This window comes from Ammospiza caudacuta, chromosome 14, assembly GCF_027887145.1.
Source record: "Ammospiza caudacuta isolate bAmmCau1 chromosome 14, bAmmCau1.pri, whole genome shotgun sequence".
Classification (NCBI taxonomy): Eukaryota; Metazoa; Chordata; class Aves; order Passeriformes; family Passerellidae; genus Ammospiza; species Ammospiza caudacuta.
The window spans coordinates 15,137,396-15,156,843 of NC_080606.1; the positions used below are offsets into that span (position 1 = coordinate 15,137,396).

General features: G+C 47.6%; 1 protein-coding gene across 1 annotated transcript; it reads right to left on the reverse strand.

Annotated features, from left to right (window-relative positions):
• Nucleotides 1-7,142: 7,142 nt before the first annotated feature.
• On the reverse strand, nucleotides 7,143-16,847 carry ITM2A (integral membrane protein 2A). The gene is made up of 6 exons (XM_058814413.1): nucleotides 16,693-16,847; nucleotides 13,039-13,170; nucleotides 12,627-12,815; nucleotides 11,485-11,595; nucleotides 10,263-10,413; nucleotides 7,143-8,219 (listed from the first exon to the last, which is right to left on the reverse strand). The coding sequence occupies exons 1-6, from the start codon at nucleotides 16,774-16,776 to the stop codon at nucleotides 8,131-8,133; spliced, it is 756 nt and encodes a 251-aa protein (XP_058670396.1). The 5' UTR covers nucleotides 16,777-16,847; the 3' UTR covers nucleotides 7,143-8,130.
• Between the last annotated feature and the right edge of the window lie 2,601 nt (nucleotides 16,848-19,448).

Below are 19,448 nucleotides of genomic sequence, written 5' to 3' on the forward strand. Positions count from 1 at the left end.
GATGGCTGAGCAAGCACTGATAATCCATGGAAACCACATTCACAGTGACAAAAAAATATTTATTTTTCTATTTCCTGTTGTATATAATAAAATAATAATTTCTAAAAATGTTTTTAAAATGTAATTCCTGGCTACTTCTCCCCCCTGCATCACCAATACACATGAACATGTGGCAGCACCTGGATTTGATGCCTCTTGAGCACCTGCAGAACATTTTAGATGCTTCTCTGAAATGATTTGACTCTTCTTGTTGCGCTGGGGAGGAAAGGCAAGGGCCAGGTTTCCCAGGATAATGGGAATTCCTCCAGCTGCAGGAATCCAGCCCATCCCTGTCCCTTCTGGCCACCATGGGAAGGGACCAGGGTGGCCCTGTCCAACCCCCCCCAGAGTCACTTTTAGCCCCTGAGGGGAAAAGGTTGTTACATAAAGTGCTGTCAGAAGTTCAGAAATCGTTCAGAGACAGAAACCTCAAGCAGCTGAAGTTTTCCACCCAGAAAATCCTGTGGGTGCAGCAGCACCTTCCCCCTGCCCTTATTCAAGTGAGTGTCAATGATCTCTTTTTACAGGAAGTGCAGTGGTCGGGGTTGGGGACACGAGATGAATTCAGGGGACACCTCCTGCCCTCCCCAGCCACCTCTGCTCCAGGTGGGGCCACACTGAGCTCCCACAGCCCCTGGGGATGCTGCCACCAACAGCTGCAGGATGAAGATGTTTCTTAGATAAGCAGCAGGTGGATTTTCATGCTGTGGGTACTTTTGCCATGCTCTGTATTTTTAGTGTCTCAGGATCCATGAGCTGGACTCAGTGATCCTTAGGAGTCCTTTCCAACTCAGAATATTCTACAATAATCTGGATAATCTGCAGCGCTGGAATGGGAATCTGAATGGGAATGTAACTGAGAACAAAAATGCCCAAACTCCAAAATATCTCCTTTATTCTGCAGGAAGGGTTTCCTCTGTTGTTGTCACTGAGCAGCAAAGCCCTGAGCTCTGCCCATGCCCTCACCAGGCTGGCTCTGGGCTGAAGGGCCAGGTGGCTTCTGGGCACAGAATCAGCTTTAATTCCTGCTGGGCCAAAGGAAAGCCATTGCGACACAGTGCAGCCCCAGGGTGCTTTGAGGGAGCTTGATCTGTTCAGAATGAGCATGAGGGCTTTGGGAGCCTTCCTCACACCTGGCACAGGGTGGCTGAGGGTGCAGGGTCAGGGGGAGCAGAGTTCTGGGTCTGCTCCAACCCTGCCCCATTTCCATCACCTCCCCGGGCTCCCTGCCCAGCAGCAGCTGCAAAACCTCTCATCCAAACCTCTCATCAAACCCTCTCATTGCCCCGGGCACTGTGAGAGGAGGCCCAGCGGCTGCCCTGGGGCTTTTTCTGTGCATGCTGAGACTCAGAGCTGCCCTCGCACAGTCTCAGCTGGCACAGCCCCCTTCCCTTCCCTTCCCTTCCCTTCCCTTCCCTTCCCTTCCCTTCCCTTCCCTTCCCTTCCCTTCCCTTCCCTTCCCTTCCCTTCCCTTCCCTTCCCTTCCCTTCCCTTCCCTTCCCTTCCCTTCCCTTCCCTTCCCTTCCCTTCCCTTCCCTTCCCTTCCCTTCCCTTCCCTTCCCTTCCCTCTCCTCCTCCTCCTCTGCAGGATTTGTGCCGCAGCCTCGGGGCTGGTGACATCTCACAGAGCTCAGAGCCCTCAGCCACCTCCTGCCCTGTGTCCTCCAACATTTCCAGCGCCCTCCTCTTCCTCTGCCACCACCACGAGCCATCCATGGAATCCCAGAGATCTCCTTTTGCCATGGAAATGGCTGATTTACAGCTTCTCCTACCAAAGAGGAATTTTTGTCCTCTCACACATCTTTCCTTTACCAGCACTGTTTTATTTGCTGTTTTGTCACATGGTTGCTCAACATCCTGAGCACAGTCCCCGTTTCTCTGTAACTCGTTAGATTTTCCTGCTGGGGTTAAGGCAGCTTTGACATATTTTACTGCACTTTTTACTTCCTTTTTCAGTTTGCTGTTAAAAATGAGCCTCTGCCCCAGCTCACAGGGTGTAAATGCACACACAGAGCACCCTGGCACTGCTGGACTCTGTTCCTCAGACCTCAATAATGAAAAACCACCTCCAGAGAGTGACCCAAATATGAGCCCACAATATCCAACACAAAAATAAAAAGCTAAAAATCTTGTCAGAGATGTTTTGATAAACATCATGACCAAAAATAAGCTGGATCCATCACAGCAGTGCCTGGTTCATGCTGCCAGTTAAGTCAGGGCAGAGGAGCTGCAGTCTTTGGGGTGATAAACTCTGAGAATTTGATCGACACCATCTACACCATCTACCAAATATCTGATTTAGAAAAAAGGTTTGGTTATGTAAAACCATGAAAACAAAATAATAGAGAAAAATGTAGTAATGTCATTGCCTCAGAGGGCAGCTCCCATTTTTCTCAGACACAAATTTGGTTTTCCCTCAATCAAGGAGAAAAACAGGGCCTGAGAAATGCCCCAGCAGGCAGCAATGCAGGGCAGGCTGTGCTCAGCCACCTCCACCACAGCAAACCCTTGGAGATGGGGGGAAAGGAGGAGCTGGGGCTTTGGAGCATCCCCAGGGATGCAGCAGTGCCCTGTGAGCCCTGAGCAGCATCTGGGGCTTTGGAGCATCCCCAGGGATGCAGCAGTGCCTGAGACCCCTGAGCAGCACGGGAGCTGAGGGAAGGCACTCACAGAAGGATCTGATAAGCACAGAGCCCTTCCTGTGCCCCCGGGCTGCTCACGGGAGGGAGCAGCAGCAGCAGCCCTGCTCACCACGGAAGTGCCGTGTGTGAAAGTCTGATCCTCCCGCCTGTTTGGGGTTTTTTGGTCATGAGATGAGGAGGCAAAGCTGTAACTGCTTCCAGCTTCAGGCTGGGTGATGACACACACTGCTAAGGGAAGTGTGGTCTGAAGTGGGGCTTCTACATCACTCTTATTTTTTAAAAAAATTAAAGATTAATTAGTGTAAAGGGCTGAGAACATGAGATGACAGAAGCTACGACCACCAAGGGCAGAGAATCCAAAGGAGTGAATTTTTTATCACCAAGTGAGCGCTGAGATCATCACCCAAAGAACCAAAAAGCCTCCACAGCCCTTCCCTACCAAGGGATTTTGGGGTATCAGGTGGAAGGTGCGGGTTTGTCCATAGAACCATGGAATGGCTTGGGTGGGAAGGGACCTTAAAACTCATCCCATTCCACCCCTGCCATGGGCAGGGACACCTTCCCCTATCCCAGGCTGCTCCAAGCCCTGTCCAGCCTGGCCTTGGACACTTCCAGGGATCCAGGGGCAGCCACAGCTTCACTGTGCACCCTGTGCCAGGGCCTGCCCACCTCACCACCCTCAGAGGGAAGAATTCCTTCCCGATATCCCATCTAAACCTCCTCCATCCATGGATCCATTCCTGATGAATCCCACATGCTGACACTCTCATTCCAGAATAAAAGCACTGGGTTCCACACCAACAAGGAATTAGGTTTGTGGGAAGGAAGTTCCTTGTTCCAGAATCAGGTGTACACCCATGGATTTAACCCACAACAGCTCCAAACATCAACAAGCCCTAAAATGGAACAGCTCAGGAGAGCCCAAACATTTCTGCAAGACACAAACCACCATCCACAGCGAGAATGAATCTGCAGACAGGAAATTCACATCTGTTAAGGTGGAATTCAGGGCTGTCACAGCACAAAAAGAGAGAAAATACATTCAAGTAAACAGAATAGTTAAACTATAAGAAATAATTTCCTTGGGAGGTGGAGTGGGAGGTGGAGAGCCTCTAATTACTCTCAAGACAGGAAATACACCCATCCTATTGCCTAGGTAATATCACAAATATATACTCATAATGAAGAAATAATGTTAAGGCAATAATGTTACTGTAATTATCCATATTGTAATTATTTTGGTGGCAGCCTGGAAGCTTCAATCAGTGCTGGCATTTGGGCTCTGTGCCACAGCTGGCAGCAGAGCCATCCCCCACCCGGCCTGGAATTAGGACAGGCAAAGCAGCTTTAATCCTTCCGAGCCTGACCTCGAGCTCAGCCCTGCCAGGGGAAGATTCAGCCACAAACTGGAGGTTTTGGGGGCTGCACCCCCTTTGTCTGGTCCTACACAGCTCTGCTGTGACCCCACCTGCAGTGCTGTGTCCCCAACATCAGAAGGACACGGAGCTGTTGGAGCGAGCCCAGAGGAGGCCAGGCTGTTAAGGGGCTGCAGCACCTCTCCACTGCAGACAGGCTGGGAGAGATGGGGATGCTCTGCCTGGAGAAGGTTCTGGAAGAGACCTTCCAGTGTCTGAAGGGACTGCAAGGAGGCCGGAGAGGGAATGTTCATCAGGAAGTGCAGTGACAGGACAAGGGGGATTGGGTTCACACTGAAAGATGGGAAATTTGGATATACAGAAGGAATTCTCCCCTGGCACAGGGTGCCCAGAGAAGCTCTGGCTGCTCCTGGATCCCTGGCAGTGCCCAAGGCCAGGCTGGATGGGGCTTGGAGCAGCCTGGGGTAGTGGAAGGAGTCCCTGCCCATGGCAGGGGATGGAATGGGATGAGTTTTAAGGTCCCTTCCAGTCCAAATATCCTGAGATTCTGGGACATGGGTTCTCTTCAGATCCCAGGTGCTCAGTGCTGAGATGTCAGCTCACTCCAGACTCTGCTGAGCACAGCTGGATTTTGGGGAGATTTCCAAGTCCTCAGGAGCCAGCCCAGAATTGCTGGAGTCCCATCAGGCAGTATCCCCCAGCCCTGCACAGACCTGGAGTGCTGCTGGAGTAGGAGATGACAGTTTCTCACAGCTGCTCTGCAGCAGGCCCTGCACTGAGCTCAGCTTATCATCAGAAAAGCCTGGTTTAGAGAAGCAGTTTATCAAGTCTGAGGTGCTAAAGCTCCTTTTCATACCAGCCTGAGGCCTCAGGGTGTCTTTCAAAGGTCTCCACACTACCCCTAAATTTTTTTTTCTGCAGATCTTCATCTCAAGATATTTATATATGCAAAGAAGTTCAATTTTTATAGATTTTTATGTAGAGTAAGCCTGGAGGAGAATGAAGTTCTAATTTAGACCATTGCATACTCTAGTGTGTCACCACAGCCACCCACACCTCAGTAGTCACACAGAGCAGCAGGTTCTGCAAAGGGCAGCAGCATCTCCTCTGAGAACCAAAATCAACTGTGCTCTTAATAATTGTTTCTCACATCTGATTTAAAAACCCCCAAATGAACTCACATGTAATGCTGGAAGAGGGAATATCCAAGTTCTGCATTGCCAGCTTCACATTGAAAAAGGTATTTAAAATTTACATCAAATTTTGAATCTATTTAGTCAGAAAATGAATCTGCCAGCTCCCCCAAGAAAGCTGCCCAAAGTCCCTGCAGAGATCTTGCTGATTGTCCTGTGCCCACAGGATGCTTTTGCAGTAAACACAGATGTAAATGAAGCTCTTACAGTAATGGAGTTTGCATTTGCATCCTGGCAGTGTCACCCCCTCAGTCCCCACACCCATGTCTGCAGTACAGTTCTGCTCAGATATTTAACAGGGCTTTACACAGGTTAGTTCTGGTATAAAAATGTTCCTTACTATAGATAAAAATGAAGCAAAGACACTGAGCACCAGCTGGATGAAGCTTTGATCAAACCAGTTTTAGGTTTTTTTTAGTGGAATAGCTGAAAACCTGTGTGTTGGGTGAATACACTGAGTTTTTACCAGTTACACACAGTTTACACCCAAGTGTTTGCTGCCTGTGCCATCTACTGGTGCAAAGGACTCCAACTCGTGCTCATTCCTGTTCCTTTAGCCCAGCTGAACGCAGGAGCTGCTCAAAGCCAACCACAGCATTAGAGGATCCCAGGAATACCTTCAAATTCCAGTATTTTGGCTTGGGCACCCAGCCCCAGCCTAAAACACTCAGGGATAGATCACAAGGCCAGCAGAGCACACGTGGGACCAAACCCAGCTCACCTCAGAGCAGGTGAGAACAATCTGTTCCTCCTGTCCCTGGCTGCCTGCCTGGAACATCCAATAACATCTTGAAGAACTGCCTTCACTTTGTTTCAAAGGTACAGAAAGTGTTCCAGCCCATGTGGAAGCAGCTCCAGCATTCCTGACTGGAAGTGCATCACTGCATGGACACACTGAGCTGGGAAAAGAGCAATTCCTGGGTTTTATTTTCCATAAAACCTCACTGCTACAAGCAGGTGCTTCTCACTCTCTACAGCCAACACAGCTTCAAGTCCTTCCACTGAAGGCTTTAAATGATCCCATCCTGGTTATCCCCCCAGCCAACCCAGAGGAGCAGGAAATCACTCCTTGTCCAAGGACACAAAACCTGGAGGAAAAGCTCCCCAGGGCAGCTGCTTGTCCCAGTCACACCTGTGAGTGAGGGGAGCCTGGCTCACAGTGACAGGAATTTGAGCTTTCTACAGCATTTCATTTCACTACATACTTCACTGAAATACTCTCCTACACATCTTATTTTAGAGCCAAAGCTCTGGTTTTGGGACACATCCTTGGGGGAAGAGCTGTGTTAGTTTCTGTGCTAAAATTCCTGTGTTCTCCTTTCTCCTGCAAGCAATGACAAAGCAGCAACTCCTACAGACACCTCTCCCTCCCCTGTTCTCTGTGCAGAAATCCTGATTTCCTTCCAGCTGCACAATCCCAGGCACTTTCCAGGAAAGCCACAAGGGGTTCAGCAACACTTTAGCTCTGAGCCCCAGCACTTCCAGGGCAGGACTCTCCTGTCTGAGCTTCCAGCAAAGCTCAGGGTGAGAGCTGAGGGTTCATTAACCTCTGTACAGCCCCTCATTAACACCCAGGAACACTTGGGACAGGCAAACCTTCAATCACAGCCTCATCACCAGCAATATTCAAATGAATTGTAAATACACCCTGTCCTTGCAGTGAACACCCCAGAGCTGCCCCTGGGGATCCTGTTTGGAGAGCTGTCTGTTCTTCCTTCTGTTCCTCGAGCTTGGCTGGCATCACAAAGCATTTCCACAGCAGCACAAGAGGAAATTCAGCTTCACAAGCTCAAAAAGAAATAAGAGGGGTAAGAGAAGAGCAATGCACACTGCCCCAGGCCCACAGCATCACCCCTCACCTCTGAGCCCCAAACACAACACAAACACCAGAGTTTTAGAGAAACATTTATTATAGGGTTGCAGAATTTATGCCAATATAAAGTCCCTTAATAAAACTCTCAAGTTTTTCAACTGCAGGACACTAACTCTTCATTCTTTTTAGACTGCAGCTTTCCAAAAAAAGAGAACAATGCTCTGACTGCAGCAGTAATGCTACTTGCTCATAAAAAGTTGATCTAAAAAGTTTTATATAAGCCCAAGTAGTTTAAGTTTACAACTACAGTCACGTTCACAAGTGAGCTATACCAGAACAGACCCTGGATAGGAAGTTACAGGATAAACCAAGTCATAACCAAAAATACTGACAAGCTTTCAGAGCAACTCTATCAGAATCTAACAACTAAATGCCACAAAACCAAACTAAGGGAGAAGAACTCAACAAAAGCTCAGGGAAGGTTCCAAATATACATACGAATTCAATACAGTAATTGCACAAAAAGAAACAGGGTAGTGTTAAAGGTTTCTGATCACTGAGCTTGGATTTTACATGCTGCACACATGGTCGTTAAAATAAACCTTTAATGAGCCAGATCAGGAAGGTTTTTGAGCCAGGATACGGAGTGCAGAGCTATTCTACAGAACTACACAAGATGTGCAAACCACAGATTATTAATATTAATCATTCTGTGAAAGTTAAGGTGAACATAACTGGTTCCAGCCAAGGAACTGGTTAACATTTTTATATATATATATTTTTCTGCCATTCCCAGATTACACTAAATCAAACACATTCAACAGATAAACTGATATTAGCCTTCTAAAAAAACCTTACTCAAATTTAAGTTTTACATAAGACAACTAAAAAGTTATACCAAGGATCAACAAAAGCTGAAATGGTGACTTTGTCTTCTGAAATACAAGCAATACACAGAAAATGCATAAGGCTTTTGATTATCACTGCACGGTTTAACTGCAGAAGTCGATGTCTAATGCTGACTTCTCCAAGAAGGTGTGACCTGGTCACCTGCCATCTGTCACCTTTCACTGCTGACAGATCTTTGTCTCAACCACGAAGGAGTTCTCGAAGTGTCTGATTGAGTGACAGTTCTCCGCTGCCCGTTTCTGCACACCTGGGGACGAGAGAGGACAAGAGGCTCAGTGAGGGAAGGGATCCCCAGCCCAGAGCAGGCACTGCCAGCCTCCCACCTGCAAGACACAACGACCATTCAGTGCACTGAGCTCCTCCAGCCAGCAATTCCACCAGAGCCTGCTCTGGGGCTGTTTTCCACCCCAAATCCCTCACCCAGTGTGCATTTGCAGAGCACTTTACCTTGGGAGGATTTACCTCACTCTGGTTCTTCCTAACACTATTAAAGTGATTTTCTCTATTTTGGGACCTGCCAGCACTGGGTCTGACCCAGGCAGTTTACCTGTATCAGCTGTGGCTCAGTAAGAGACAGGAATACATCAGTCTCACCATCAAAGAGCTGCTCTCCTCAACCCTTCTATTTGCAATAATTCAGAAGGATTTAGTTTGTTTAATAAGCACAGAATTGTTCAGATGAAGCAAGACAAGCACCAGGTCTTAACCCAACCCCAGCAGGGCACTGCTTTGGTTTACAAACACCTAAAATCCAGGCTGTCCTTCAATGCCAAGGCATCAGGATGCAGATGAAGTTTCCAGAGCCCACCCAACAGCCTGACCTGGGTTTCTCCCACACCTCTCCAAGTTACAACTCCAGGGAATTGACACAGCACCTGAGGTCAGTTTGATCTAAGAGAACACACAAACTCCACAAGAGCTGAGAGCCAAGGCAGCACTAGCTAAATGAGAATAAATGAAAAGACTTTTTCAGGGAAGTTCCAGGAGTTCATCCATTGCAGTCTCATTTCTGTGACACGGCTCGTACACTGTGTGCTAGAAATGAGATGGGGAAGGCAAGGCAAGACTTGTCCCTGAACAATTTTCTCCTCAGTTGGATCAGATTTCCCACCCTCTCCCCTCCACAGGCAAACAAGGAGAGTTACAGCACAGCAGCTGTACCAGGAAACGTTTTCCATTTACCAGAATCCTTTTGTATGCATTCTCTGCAGGAATCTTTTACTCTGCAGCAAAGATGTCAACAACATGTTAGAGCAGGATGATTTCAGGGAACATCATAAACACTCTTCACAGAGCTGTCTATAGACTCAGCAGCTGTCAGTTTAGCCTTGTTCCCAAAATCATTCTCACAACAGCAGTCACACGCCTCTGCCTCCCATGAGGGCAGGGTGTTTAGTGTTCCTTCATGTGCCCTGCACAGAACCCCTCTGCTGCTCCCTCAGAGGGAGCCTTGCTTCCATCCACAACAGGATGTTGTGTGCAGCAAGCAGCAGATGCAGTTCCCGATGCTGCAACTGGGCTGAGGAAACTCTTGCCTAAGAGCTTGGCAGCCAAACCAGAGCACAGAGTCCTGACAAACCAAACATTTGCATTCTGAAAGGCTCTAACTGACAAAGGGTTAGCTCACTGTGTTTGGTGGGAGCAGCAAATATGAAATGCTTTGAGCTACAGTGAAACAAAATTCATGATGGCAGATTTCTGCCCCCCAGGCCTTGTCCCAGCAGTCAGAGCAGACACTTCAGCTCAGTCCCTGGCAGGGGGTGGCAGGAGCACACAGGCAATAAAGAACCAGAGCCCAGCAGTTCCTCTGGAGTGTTCTTCCTCTTTCAGAGAGGAAGCCTGGGATGTCCGGAGTTCACTGTTCAATTTTTTTTTTTTTTTTCAGAGCAAGTAAAGCAGAATAAAATGTTTTTATTTGGTGCTCCTGTAACCCAGTTTTAGATAGGACAAAGACAGAATAAGCTGTGCCTACAGAGACTCAAATTATCTGATGGATTATATGAATTTTAGGGTCAAACTAACCTATAACTTCAACCAAAAATTAGAACAGAAACAGACTTAAATTTGGTTTGGGCATGTAACCTGTAATTGTGTAACTGAAACTTTCTCAGCATGTTCAAATGACAGTTCACATTCAGACAGGAAGGGAAGGGAAATACCCAGCAGGGCCAGGAGTAGCCTCAGCTTCTGCTGAACACACAGATTCCCCAGATTAAAAACTCCCCAGGGTTAAGTATTTACCCCTTCCCTAGCTAAACAATACCTTTGCTTTTTCCTGAGGGGAACTTACCCACGGTTTGGTCTCTGCGCTGGAGCCTGAAGGTCTCTTTGCCCACACAGAGCTGGTAGATGAAGATGCCCAGGTCAGACACGTTATCGATCTCCTCGGTCACCACCATCTCCTCACGCACCAGGTACGTCTGCGGCAGGTAGGAGCCAGTCTGGAAGAGACAAAGCCTGAAGGTACAGACTGCTGCTACCAAGGACAAACCGCACATTTCACTCTCTGCTTTGGAAGGTATTCAAGCAGCAGAGTTTTAATACCAACATACACTGAGCTCAACCAGGGAAGTTACAAACTGACAAGAGGCCATTTCCAACAGCTGCAGTCACATCCAAACAAAGCACAATTAACCTCAACTCTGCAAGCCTCATGAGAAGCAAATGTAAATAGAACCTGGTCAGGTTTATCTGTACACAAAGTTTGCAGCTAGAAGAGAAGCAAAATATTGTGAAAGACTCCAGGTTTGAGGCAACGTAATTCTGATATAAAAAATGCAAGGCAACCTACAAAAGGCTTCACCAGATGCTCCCAGCACTACTGAAACAGCTTCCTACCCCCAACTCCTAAAAACAGTGGCAGGGACATACACTTAAAACTCATCTTCATGGAGCTATAAAAAATAATGCAATAAGCAAAACTAGACCAGTGGCCTCTAGAACCAGGTGTAAGAGAGCCAATAATTTTTTTTTAAAGTCCATTTGATGCATGATAGCCAAGTATTGCATTTAACTGGGAAGCAGCAGCCAGCTCTATCAACTTGACCCATAAATCATCTTGGAAAAACACCAGTTTTAGTCACTGAAGAGTCAAATGCTTGTGGTGATCTCATAACTGCAGTGCCAATAACTGGGGAACAAGTTCACATTGTTCTTTTCAGCAAAACCCTCACGGGGCGAGTGAGCTTGCCCAGAGTAACTCTCAGGTTTAGGCTTTCAATCATATTTGGAGCTTTATCAAATTCCTTTCTAACAGCTAAATTTAACCTTATCTGCTGGTTGCTTTCAGCTCTCATAAAGCCAGGTATTAATAAGAGCATTAGGCATGAATCTACTCAACATAATATACACTGACAGCTGGCCTTAACTTCAGTGCAGTGACTGAGCCGGGGGATTATGGACTTTGATGGAGGGAGGACTGTTCTAGCAAGGGCCTGGAGTTCAGGAGCAGCACCCAGCACTCTCAGAAAGGCAGGCTGTCAGCAGAACCCAGCAGCAAAGCTCCCACATACCGCCAGCTTGGCAAAGAGATCCATCAGATTCCTTGGAGGCATGACTATGGAAGTGTTCAGCGGGATCACGTAGCAGTTCCCCAGCTGCAGGTCCAGATACGCTGTCAAAAGCTGTTTTAAAAACAAGTTTTTAATTAGTCAGGGGGCCTTTGATTAGGACAACACAATTCTACCAGGAGCAAGGCAACCTAAAAAGGCTGGAGATCACTCACAGCTACTACAAAAGTGATGCATTCAGGAAGTGCCCAGTGTAAGAACTGAACTGCTACCACTTTGGCAGACCAGCAATAGTTTAAAAAACTTTCCTAGATAAGAGAAAGCTGAGTATAAAAGCAGCTTCTGCCATAATTGTAAAGGAGTACAGTTTGTACTAACACAGAGGAAGTATTTGGGAGTATGATCTCATAACTGAAAAGGTCTAATTAAGCACAGTGCAAACAAAAGGTATCCAGCTGCTGATAAACAATGATTCCCTTTAAATAGTTCTTCAGGAAAAGTCTAAGTCCCTACAAAAATCTCATCAGCATTGCCACTGAGCACAAGAACTGTAGCAACTAGAATTATCTGTTTATTCTATCTGCATTGCCAAGGCTGGATTTACAACCAACCTCCGAGAGCTTTTACAGCTGACTGAGGATAATGTTAACACTGTCAACACAGCTTTGATAGAAAAGCCAAATTAAAGCCACCCTCTCCTCTTTGCTTTAAAGGAACTCCATGCAACTACCACAGCACTGTCAGGTTACAGGTTTCAGCTACTTGAAGTGATTTTTCAATGCCCTTCTCTAAGACTGGCACCTGTTGGCAATTCTACATTTTGCTGTGATGTTCTACTGAGTCCTTAGTCCCTTAACTCACATTTATGATGTTCTCCATTTACATGGGATTCTTTATCCAACAGCAAGTGGCGCTTTCAGATATCCCATGGGCAACAACAGAGATGCATTTTCTGGGAAACAACTCAGAGCTCCTACCCACCGTGCCTGCACCACCCGTGCAGAGTTAATCCCTCTGTTGCAGAGGTCACAGGGTGACAGCTCTGCCACGCTTAAACCCAAGGAGCAGCCTGTGCTGCCGCGAGCTCTGCAGCCCCGAGCCGATCCCCGAGCCGATCCCGGAGCCGCGGGTGCCCCCGCACTGACCCTGTCGAAGTCGTGCACGATGGCGGCCGGGTCGCTGTCGGAGAACTTGGGCACGGGCACGTCGATGATGGCGATGTTGTCGTCCTCGCGGATGTCGGCCTCCTCGGCGATGGGCAGGAAGTACGGCTCCACCGCGCGCTCCCGCGCCTCGTTCTCAAAGTAGCACATCTCCCCACGGTACACCTTGTGCTGGGACACGAGCAAGGGCAGGGAATCACACAGCAGCTTCAGCACCACACAGCCAACATTAACCTTTCTGCTGAGACTGAGCACGGCTCTGGCACACTCAAAGGACACACACTCGGCGTGTCCTCATCCTCTTTCTTTCCCCCTCATCTTTCCAGTCTAGTGAAAATCCATTTATACTTTTTTTAACCAATGCTGTTTAAATCAAAAGGAACTCTCAGATTACCTTTGGCATGAAGTACTTGTAGATGCAGGCTCCACCCACAACAACCCCTGCCAAGATGAAGGCCAAGCCCAGCAGAGTCAAGAGACATCTTCCAGATGAGTTTTCACCCCTGTGTGTGGCAACTTCTGGGTCCTTTAAATAAAGAAGGGGAGAACTGAGAAAGGGCAGCTGCTCTGAATTTAAAGAAAGTTCTTATCAACTGTTTCACTTTGATCCACCGTCTCCTGTTTCTTCTAGGTGTGGGAATTACAGGTCAGCATCATAAAATAAAACACTCACATGAAACATAAAGACCAGTTTTCAAACAGCACCAAGAGTATTTTCTGAGTTAGAGGATGTTTTCTAGACAAACCTTTGTCCAGAAACTATTTGAGATGCACAAAACTTAAATAACTGTAACAAAAGATGCTGTGCTGCAGCCACACTGTAGTACAAAGAGCAGGATTTGTACATCAAGGTCATTAAAGGCACACAGTGTCTTCAGGCCTCTTCCCCTCCTCCTCTCGCTGTCACGTGCATTAACATCACTTTTCCTCCCAAAGCTGGATTAGCAGAAGAAGCCAAGATGCAACTTTGTCTCTTGGCTGGGGAACAGACAACTGACACGAGTCACCAGCTTTTGGAACTTTTAATATGCACAAGCCAAGTCCATTATGAAGGAAAACGACTCGTCAGCTTAAACACAGCTTCCAGTTATGCCAAATAAAAACAAGTCCCTGTGGCACATCCTACCTTGCAGCCTCAAAATAACTTTTCTCCTACCCAAATCTCAGGAAGTTTTGTTTCTAACAGCCTGGAACTTCTCTCTTTAGCTCAGCAGCTTGTTTTCCCCCACCCAATGTTCTCTCAAACAAAAGACGACTGCACCCATAGGAAACTACTCTCCCGGTGGTGGGAAGTTGTGCAATCCTCACTGCAAAGGCAGAGGTGGTGTCTGAAAGGAAAATTTAACCTTCCAGAGTTCCTGCAGCACCTTCCCAGACTTCCAGCTGCAAGCCAAGTGAAGAGAACAGCAGAAGTGCTGTCAAATAGCAAACAATCAGAAGAGACATTCCCTCCTGGAATCACACACTGGGCTTGAGTCTTTAAAAGGAAAAAACAAAACACAAAAATAACCACCAAACCCAAAATGTTTAGATAACCCCTATATTTGGTCAAGAATGTCCCTTTAATGATTCCTGACTCCAGGATTTAATAGCTTGCTTTCAAAATCTGCTCTTTGTCCCAGCCAGGAAGGAAGAAAATCGGACTTCACAGTAAAAGATCTTTTCCTTTGAGGTGTTCCCAGAATCAGTGGCTGGGCTGGGCACAGCAGCTTCCATGGCCTTTCTTTATTTGGGTCCTGCAGAACACAACACATTTAGTGACCTGTGTTCCCAACAAGCGCCAGCATTATCACCAGGGCTGCAATATTCCCAAGCTCAGCAAGATGCAGCAGCATAAAAGTCAAAGCCATCAGTTATGCAAGTGCTGAAACAAACCCCAAGCTGTTTTGTGAAAGTCAATACTCCCACATTCCGCTCGCGCATCCTCCAAACACAAAAATGTTGGTTCAGCAGGACACAAGCTGCTACAATTGGCATGTGAAGCATTTGTTAAAAAAGAAACCAACTACAAAAACCAAAGCCAAACCCTGGTTTCAAGTCAGAGTGATGCCACATTGCTGTGGCACTGTGTGAAAATCCCTTTTCAGGGTTAAGCAGCTGTAAGATGGAGATTAATTCTGTTCTCTCCACATTCTCCCACCCTCACCTCCACCTTGGAGCACCTTACTCATCCAGCCTGTCCCTACTTGAACACACCAGTCTGTACCAGTTCTGGCACTGCAGCCATCCCAGCGCAGGGCTGATGTCGACATCTAATTAGCTACACTTGCACTACACCTATTTCAAACAAAGCAAAGGCACTTGAGAATATTAAGCAGCAATGTGGGCAGCTGAACCTGAGAGGGAAGAGTTGTCAGAGCTGCTAAGAGAACACAATAGCAAGATTTTGCTCGAGCAGGTTACAAAACCTCTGCACAAAAGTAACAGGTAAAAGTCGTCAAAAACCTACAAAGAAAATGCAGCTCTAAGCTGGAACAAGCAAAGCAAACGAGGGATAAGAGACAAGGAGAAAAAACACTTGTCTTAACCCTGCTGATAGCTCCGAAGAACCTGCAGGGAGAATATCCTGCAAGCTCAAGGGTTTGCTGCAGATACTCCAGGGGACTTTTATTGTGCTGCTTCAGCCAACATTAACCTTTAAGCTTGTTTGCTCTGCACAAATATTCCAGCTAAAGAAGACATTAACAACCACTCCAACAAGTTTGTCTTGGAGTAAAATTATGAACTTGATGTTTATATGCAACTCCAAGCCCTGAAGTCAGAGTGAAGAATTGTTAAAATCCCACGTATGTGTGTGCACACACAGAGAATATTCCAAATTGAGAGGAGCAGCTCTCATGAGAACACAAAAAAGGGGTGTGCTTATTAGAACTATTCCAGTCAGAACTTTCACAGTACAGGGCTAGTAAATATATGTATAACCAGTTGCCTCAGGAATAGCTGAGGAGTTTGTCCTCAAGAAACTGGCCAGGCTAATGACATCTCCAAATTTTAAATCTTTTATCTACCTTGTTTTCCCACTTTCTCTCCTTTTGATCCTATAATTGAATGCTACTGTATTAAATGTGCACGCATCAAACTGACAGCTCAGACGAGTGCACTGAGCAAGAAAATCACTCTGCATCCCTTCCCCTTCCAAAGGAAGGCTATTTCAGGTGAGCCTGTGTAGGCTGGTAGGGAAGCTGCTTTCCTGATTACAGCTTAGAAGGGAAGAAAAATAAAAGAAAAAACAGAACTACAGTCCAACTCCACAAGTTTTGCTGTTTCTAAAATTTTCTTACTCTCCTATTACAAATAAACTCAGCCCATGCCATTTGCCCCGTCTAGAGCCACTGATGTATTTACCTACAGGCTGAGCTTCTCCATCTGCCTAAAACGCAGGACACCTTCAAAACAAATTTCCCACAAATTGGGAAAGTTCCACTCGAGCCAGCATCGCGCAGCTCGCTGGGAAGGAAAAGCCAACCACAGGGTGCTCGCCTGGGTTTCTATTTAAAACCCTTTATGGCAGGTTTCTTAATTTAAGCGCGACACCGACGCCTCACCGCAGCTGCCGGGAGGCTCCGAGCGCCGCCAGGAGCGGAGGACGAGCCTCAGCCCGCTTTGTTTGCCTGGGAGGCGCCGGCCCAGCGAGCGCTGCCCGCGCCGGGGGGGCTCTGCCTGCGCTTCCCCGGCCGGCCCAGGGCCGAGCTGGGAGCTTTAAAGCGCCGTCAGGAAACGCGGCGCTGGCACGGGCCCAGCTCGACATAAACACCCGGTGCCGGCGCTGGCCCGGGGGTGTCACGGGACATCGCACCGCGACAGGGCTGCGGAGCGGGACGGCACCGCGGCACCAGGGCCCCACGGCCGCTCAAGGCTCAGCGGAGTCGGTCCCTCAGCCGCGGGCAGAGCGCGGCGGGGCGGCCGCCACACGAGCGAGAGCCCCGCGGCCGCCGCCGTCTCCCCCGGACGCGAGAAAATGGCGGCGGCTCCGTCTGCTCGCGCCCCCCCTCACACCGCCCCGCTCCTCCCGCCGCCGCCGCTGGCCGGGACACCCCTGTGCCTGCACCTTGTCGGCCACAAGCGCCTCGGCCGCCTCCTTTTTGGGCTCATCCTTGAGAGCGAAGGGCGAGTTGAAGGCGATCTTCACCATGGCGCCAGCGCTGCTGCCGCGTCCCGGAGCGGCAGCGGGGACGGCGCGGAAGGTGGGGCGGGGTCTGCGGTGGCCACGCCCCCAGCCCCGCCCACGGGCACCGCCGGGAGCGCCCCCTGCCGGCCGCGCCCTTGCAAGGCCCCGTTCCCCCGCAGCTCCCCTCAGGCGTAGGGAGCGGGTTCTGACATGGAGAGTCGGGATTAGGGAGGCTGGGAAAGGCTTCCGAAACCATGAAGTCCAGCCTGTGACCGATCCCCACCTTGTCCCCAGCCCAGAGCACTGAGTGCCACTTCCAGTCCTCCCTTGGGCCCCCCAGGGATAGGGAATCCATCACCTCCCTGGGCAGCCCCTTCCAAGGTACTTCCCATGGAGAAATTCCTGCTGCTGTCCAACCTGAATCTCCCTTGACCCAGCCTGAGACCATTTCCTCTCCTGTCCCTGTTCCCTGGGAGCACAGCCCGACCCCCTGGCTGTCCCCTCCTGTCAGAGAGTTGTGCAGAGCCACAAGGTTCCCCTGAGCCTCCTTTTCTCCAGGCTGAGCGCCCTCAGCCACTCCTGGGGCTCCCTGGGCACCTGTCCCAGTGCTCTGCCCCCGCCATGGAAAGAATTTCTTCCTCACGTTGAGGTGGAACTTGTGGTTTAGTTAATGGCTGTTGCTCCTTGTCCTGTCACTGGCACCACTGAGCAGAGCCTGGCACCATCCCCTGGCACCCCTCAGAGATATTGGTGTGGATTGATGAGATCCCTTGCAGCCTTCCCTTCTCCAGACTAACCAAGCCCAGCTCCCACAGCCTCTCCTCATCAGAGAGATGCTCCAGATCCCTCATCCTCTTTGTGGCCTCTGCTGAACCCTCTCCAGCAGCTCCTTGTCTTTTTTGTCCTCAAGAAACCCAGACCTGGGCACAGCCCTCCAGAAGTGCCTCAGAAGGGAGAATAAAACACTTCATGCATTAGACTGTCTGAAACAATCTGCTCCTTCATATGGATGGAAATCTGTGTCCGTCTCTCTAGAATTTGACTTTACAGCTCTACAAAGAAATCTGGTTTGAATCTGGTGCCCACACCATGGAACCCGCCCTCACAGACAGCTGTAATTAAACAGAGCTGAACACTTATGCAAATATTGCAATAAGTAATTCTTCTAAGTGTAAACAACATGCAGTGTGTATTCCAGCATTTAAAGCATGTTCCTGTTATTCCACAGATGGAATACACTGTGTTTCCTTTCAAGATCATAGGTTTGATATTGCTGCCTTTCATCTCCATAAGAGTTTTGATTTTGACTTCAGTCAGGGAAGAACAAACTGTTTTATGTCTATTTAGCCTGACTTGATTGAGTAACAGAAAACACTTTAACCTCGTTTTACCAAGAAACTAGTGAAAAATCAATTTTCATATTTCCTAGCTTAGTGTGTTGGGAATAAGTCAAGCTCAACCCTCAAAGTCCCTGGAACACAGATTTAGGACAAATTAAGAAGTTTCCTGTATGGCCAATGCAATACCTGTACTCTCCAAACTGGTGGTTGATAAATGCTGTGAATAATTTTTGGTATCTTAATCTAATGTAATTACTTCATGCTTAAACAAATTGACTTTGTCTTCCAATTATCCAACACCTTTATTTGAAAAAGGAGGCAGAAATAAAACTAGAATAGAACACAAATAAACCTCTGTTTTTTATCAAGGCTGGTGTCTGTGCATCCCAGCCTCACTGTCCATGTTCTGTTGCAAGGGGTGGACACACCTGGAAATACTCTGCTCAGAGAAAAAAAAAAAGTGAAAGAATAAAAGGGCTCTTTTACATTTATGTGCACTCAAATTTGCAAAACTGGAACTTTCTTGTGATTTGTTATAGATTTTTTTTTTGTGCATTACTGTAGTGTGACAATAATTTATCTTAACATGTTCAAAACTTATTTAAAATGTGCAGTGTCTGGGAGAAAGTAATTTCAGCATCATCAAACAATTTTACACAGCTGATACTCTCAGTTCAGTCAGCAGCAACTCCTTCCACACACATCTCCTCCTACAATAATCTGTTTTGTAGAATACCAGGTCGGAAAGGCATAAGAAAACTCAGATTTAATTTTTTTTCCCTTCTAGAAATCATCAGGCTGTTTGATTGAATAAATACTAGAGAACCCCATGGGTGACTTCCCCACTTTACCCCTAAAATGCTTTTTCACCTTTAGTCCTGGCCCAATTTTATTTCAGACTTTTGCCATATAGAGATTGCAGTTAGGCCTGGAAATCCCAAGCCATCTAAAGAAGTCATCTCACTTCTTCTTTTGAATTCTGCAATATTTCTGCTTTTCTTTACTATTAAAATACCCTGGGGTAAATTTCTTGATATTTATTCTGAGGTTGTCTTTTTCACCTTGGCAGGGAAGAGATTATCCGCTGATACTTCATTATCTTTTCAATCCTTCTGGTGTCTGTAAATTTAAAGCAACACTCCTTTAAAAAAATAACAAATACACGGAGTAAGTTGTTTTAGAGAAATTTGGCCAGGGAAAAGGAGAACTGGAATGCTGTGGTGGCTGTGATGCTGTTACCTTTGCTCCCAGAGAAGAGAACTGAATTTCTTAGAAGTGCCACTAAAACCCAACACCTCCCTTTTAGCAGCAGTGATGACATAAGGAGCCCAGACAGTCTAAGAATATTAAAGACCA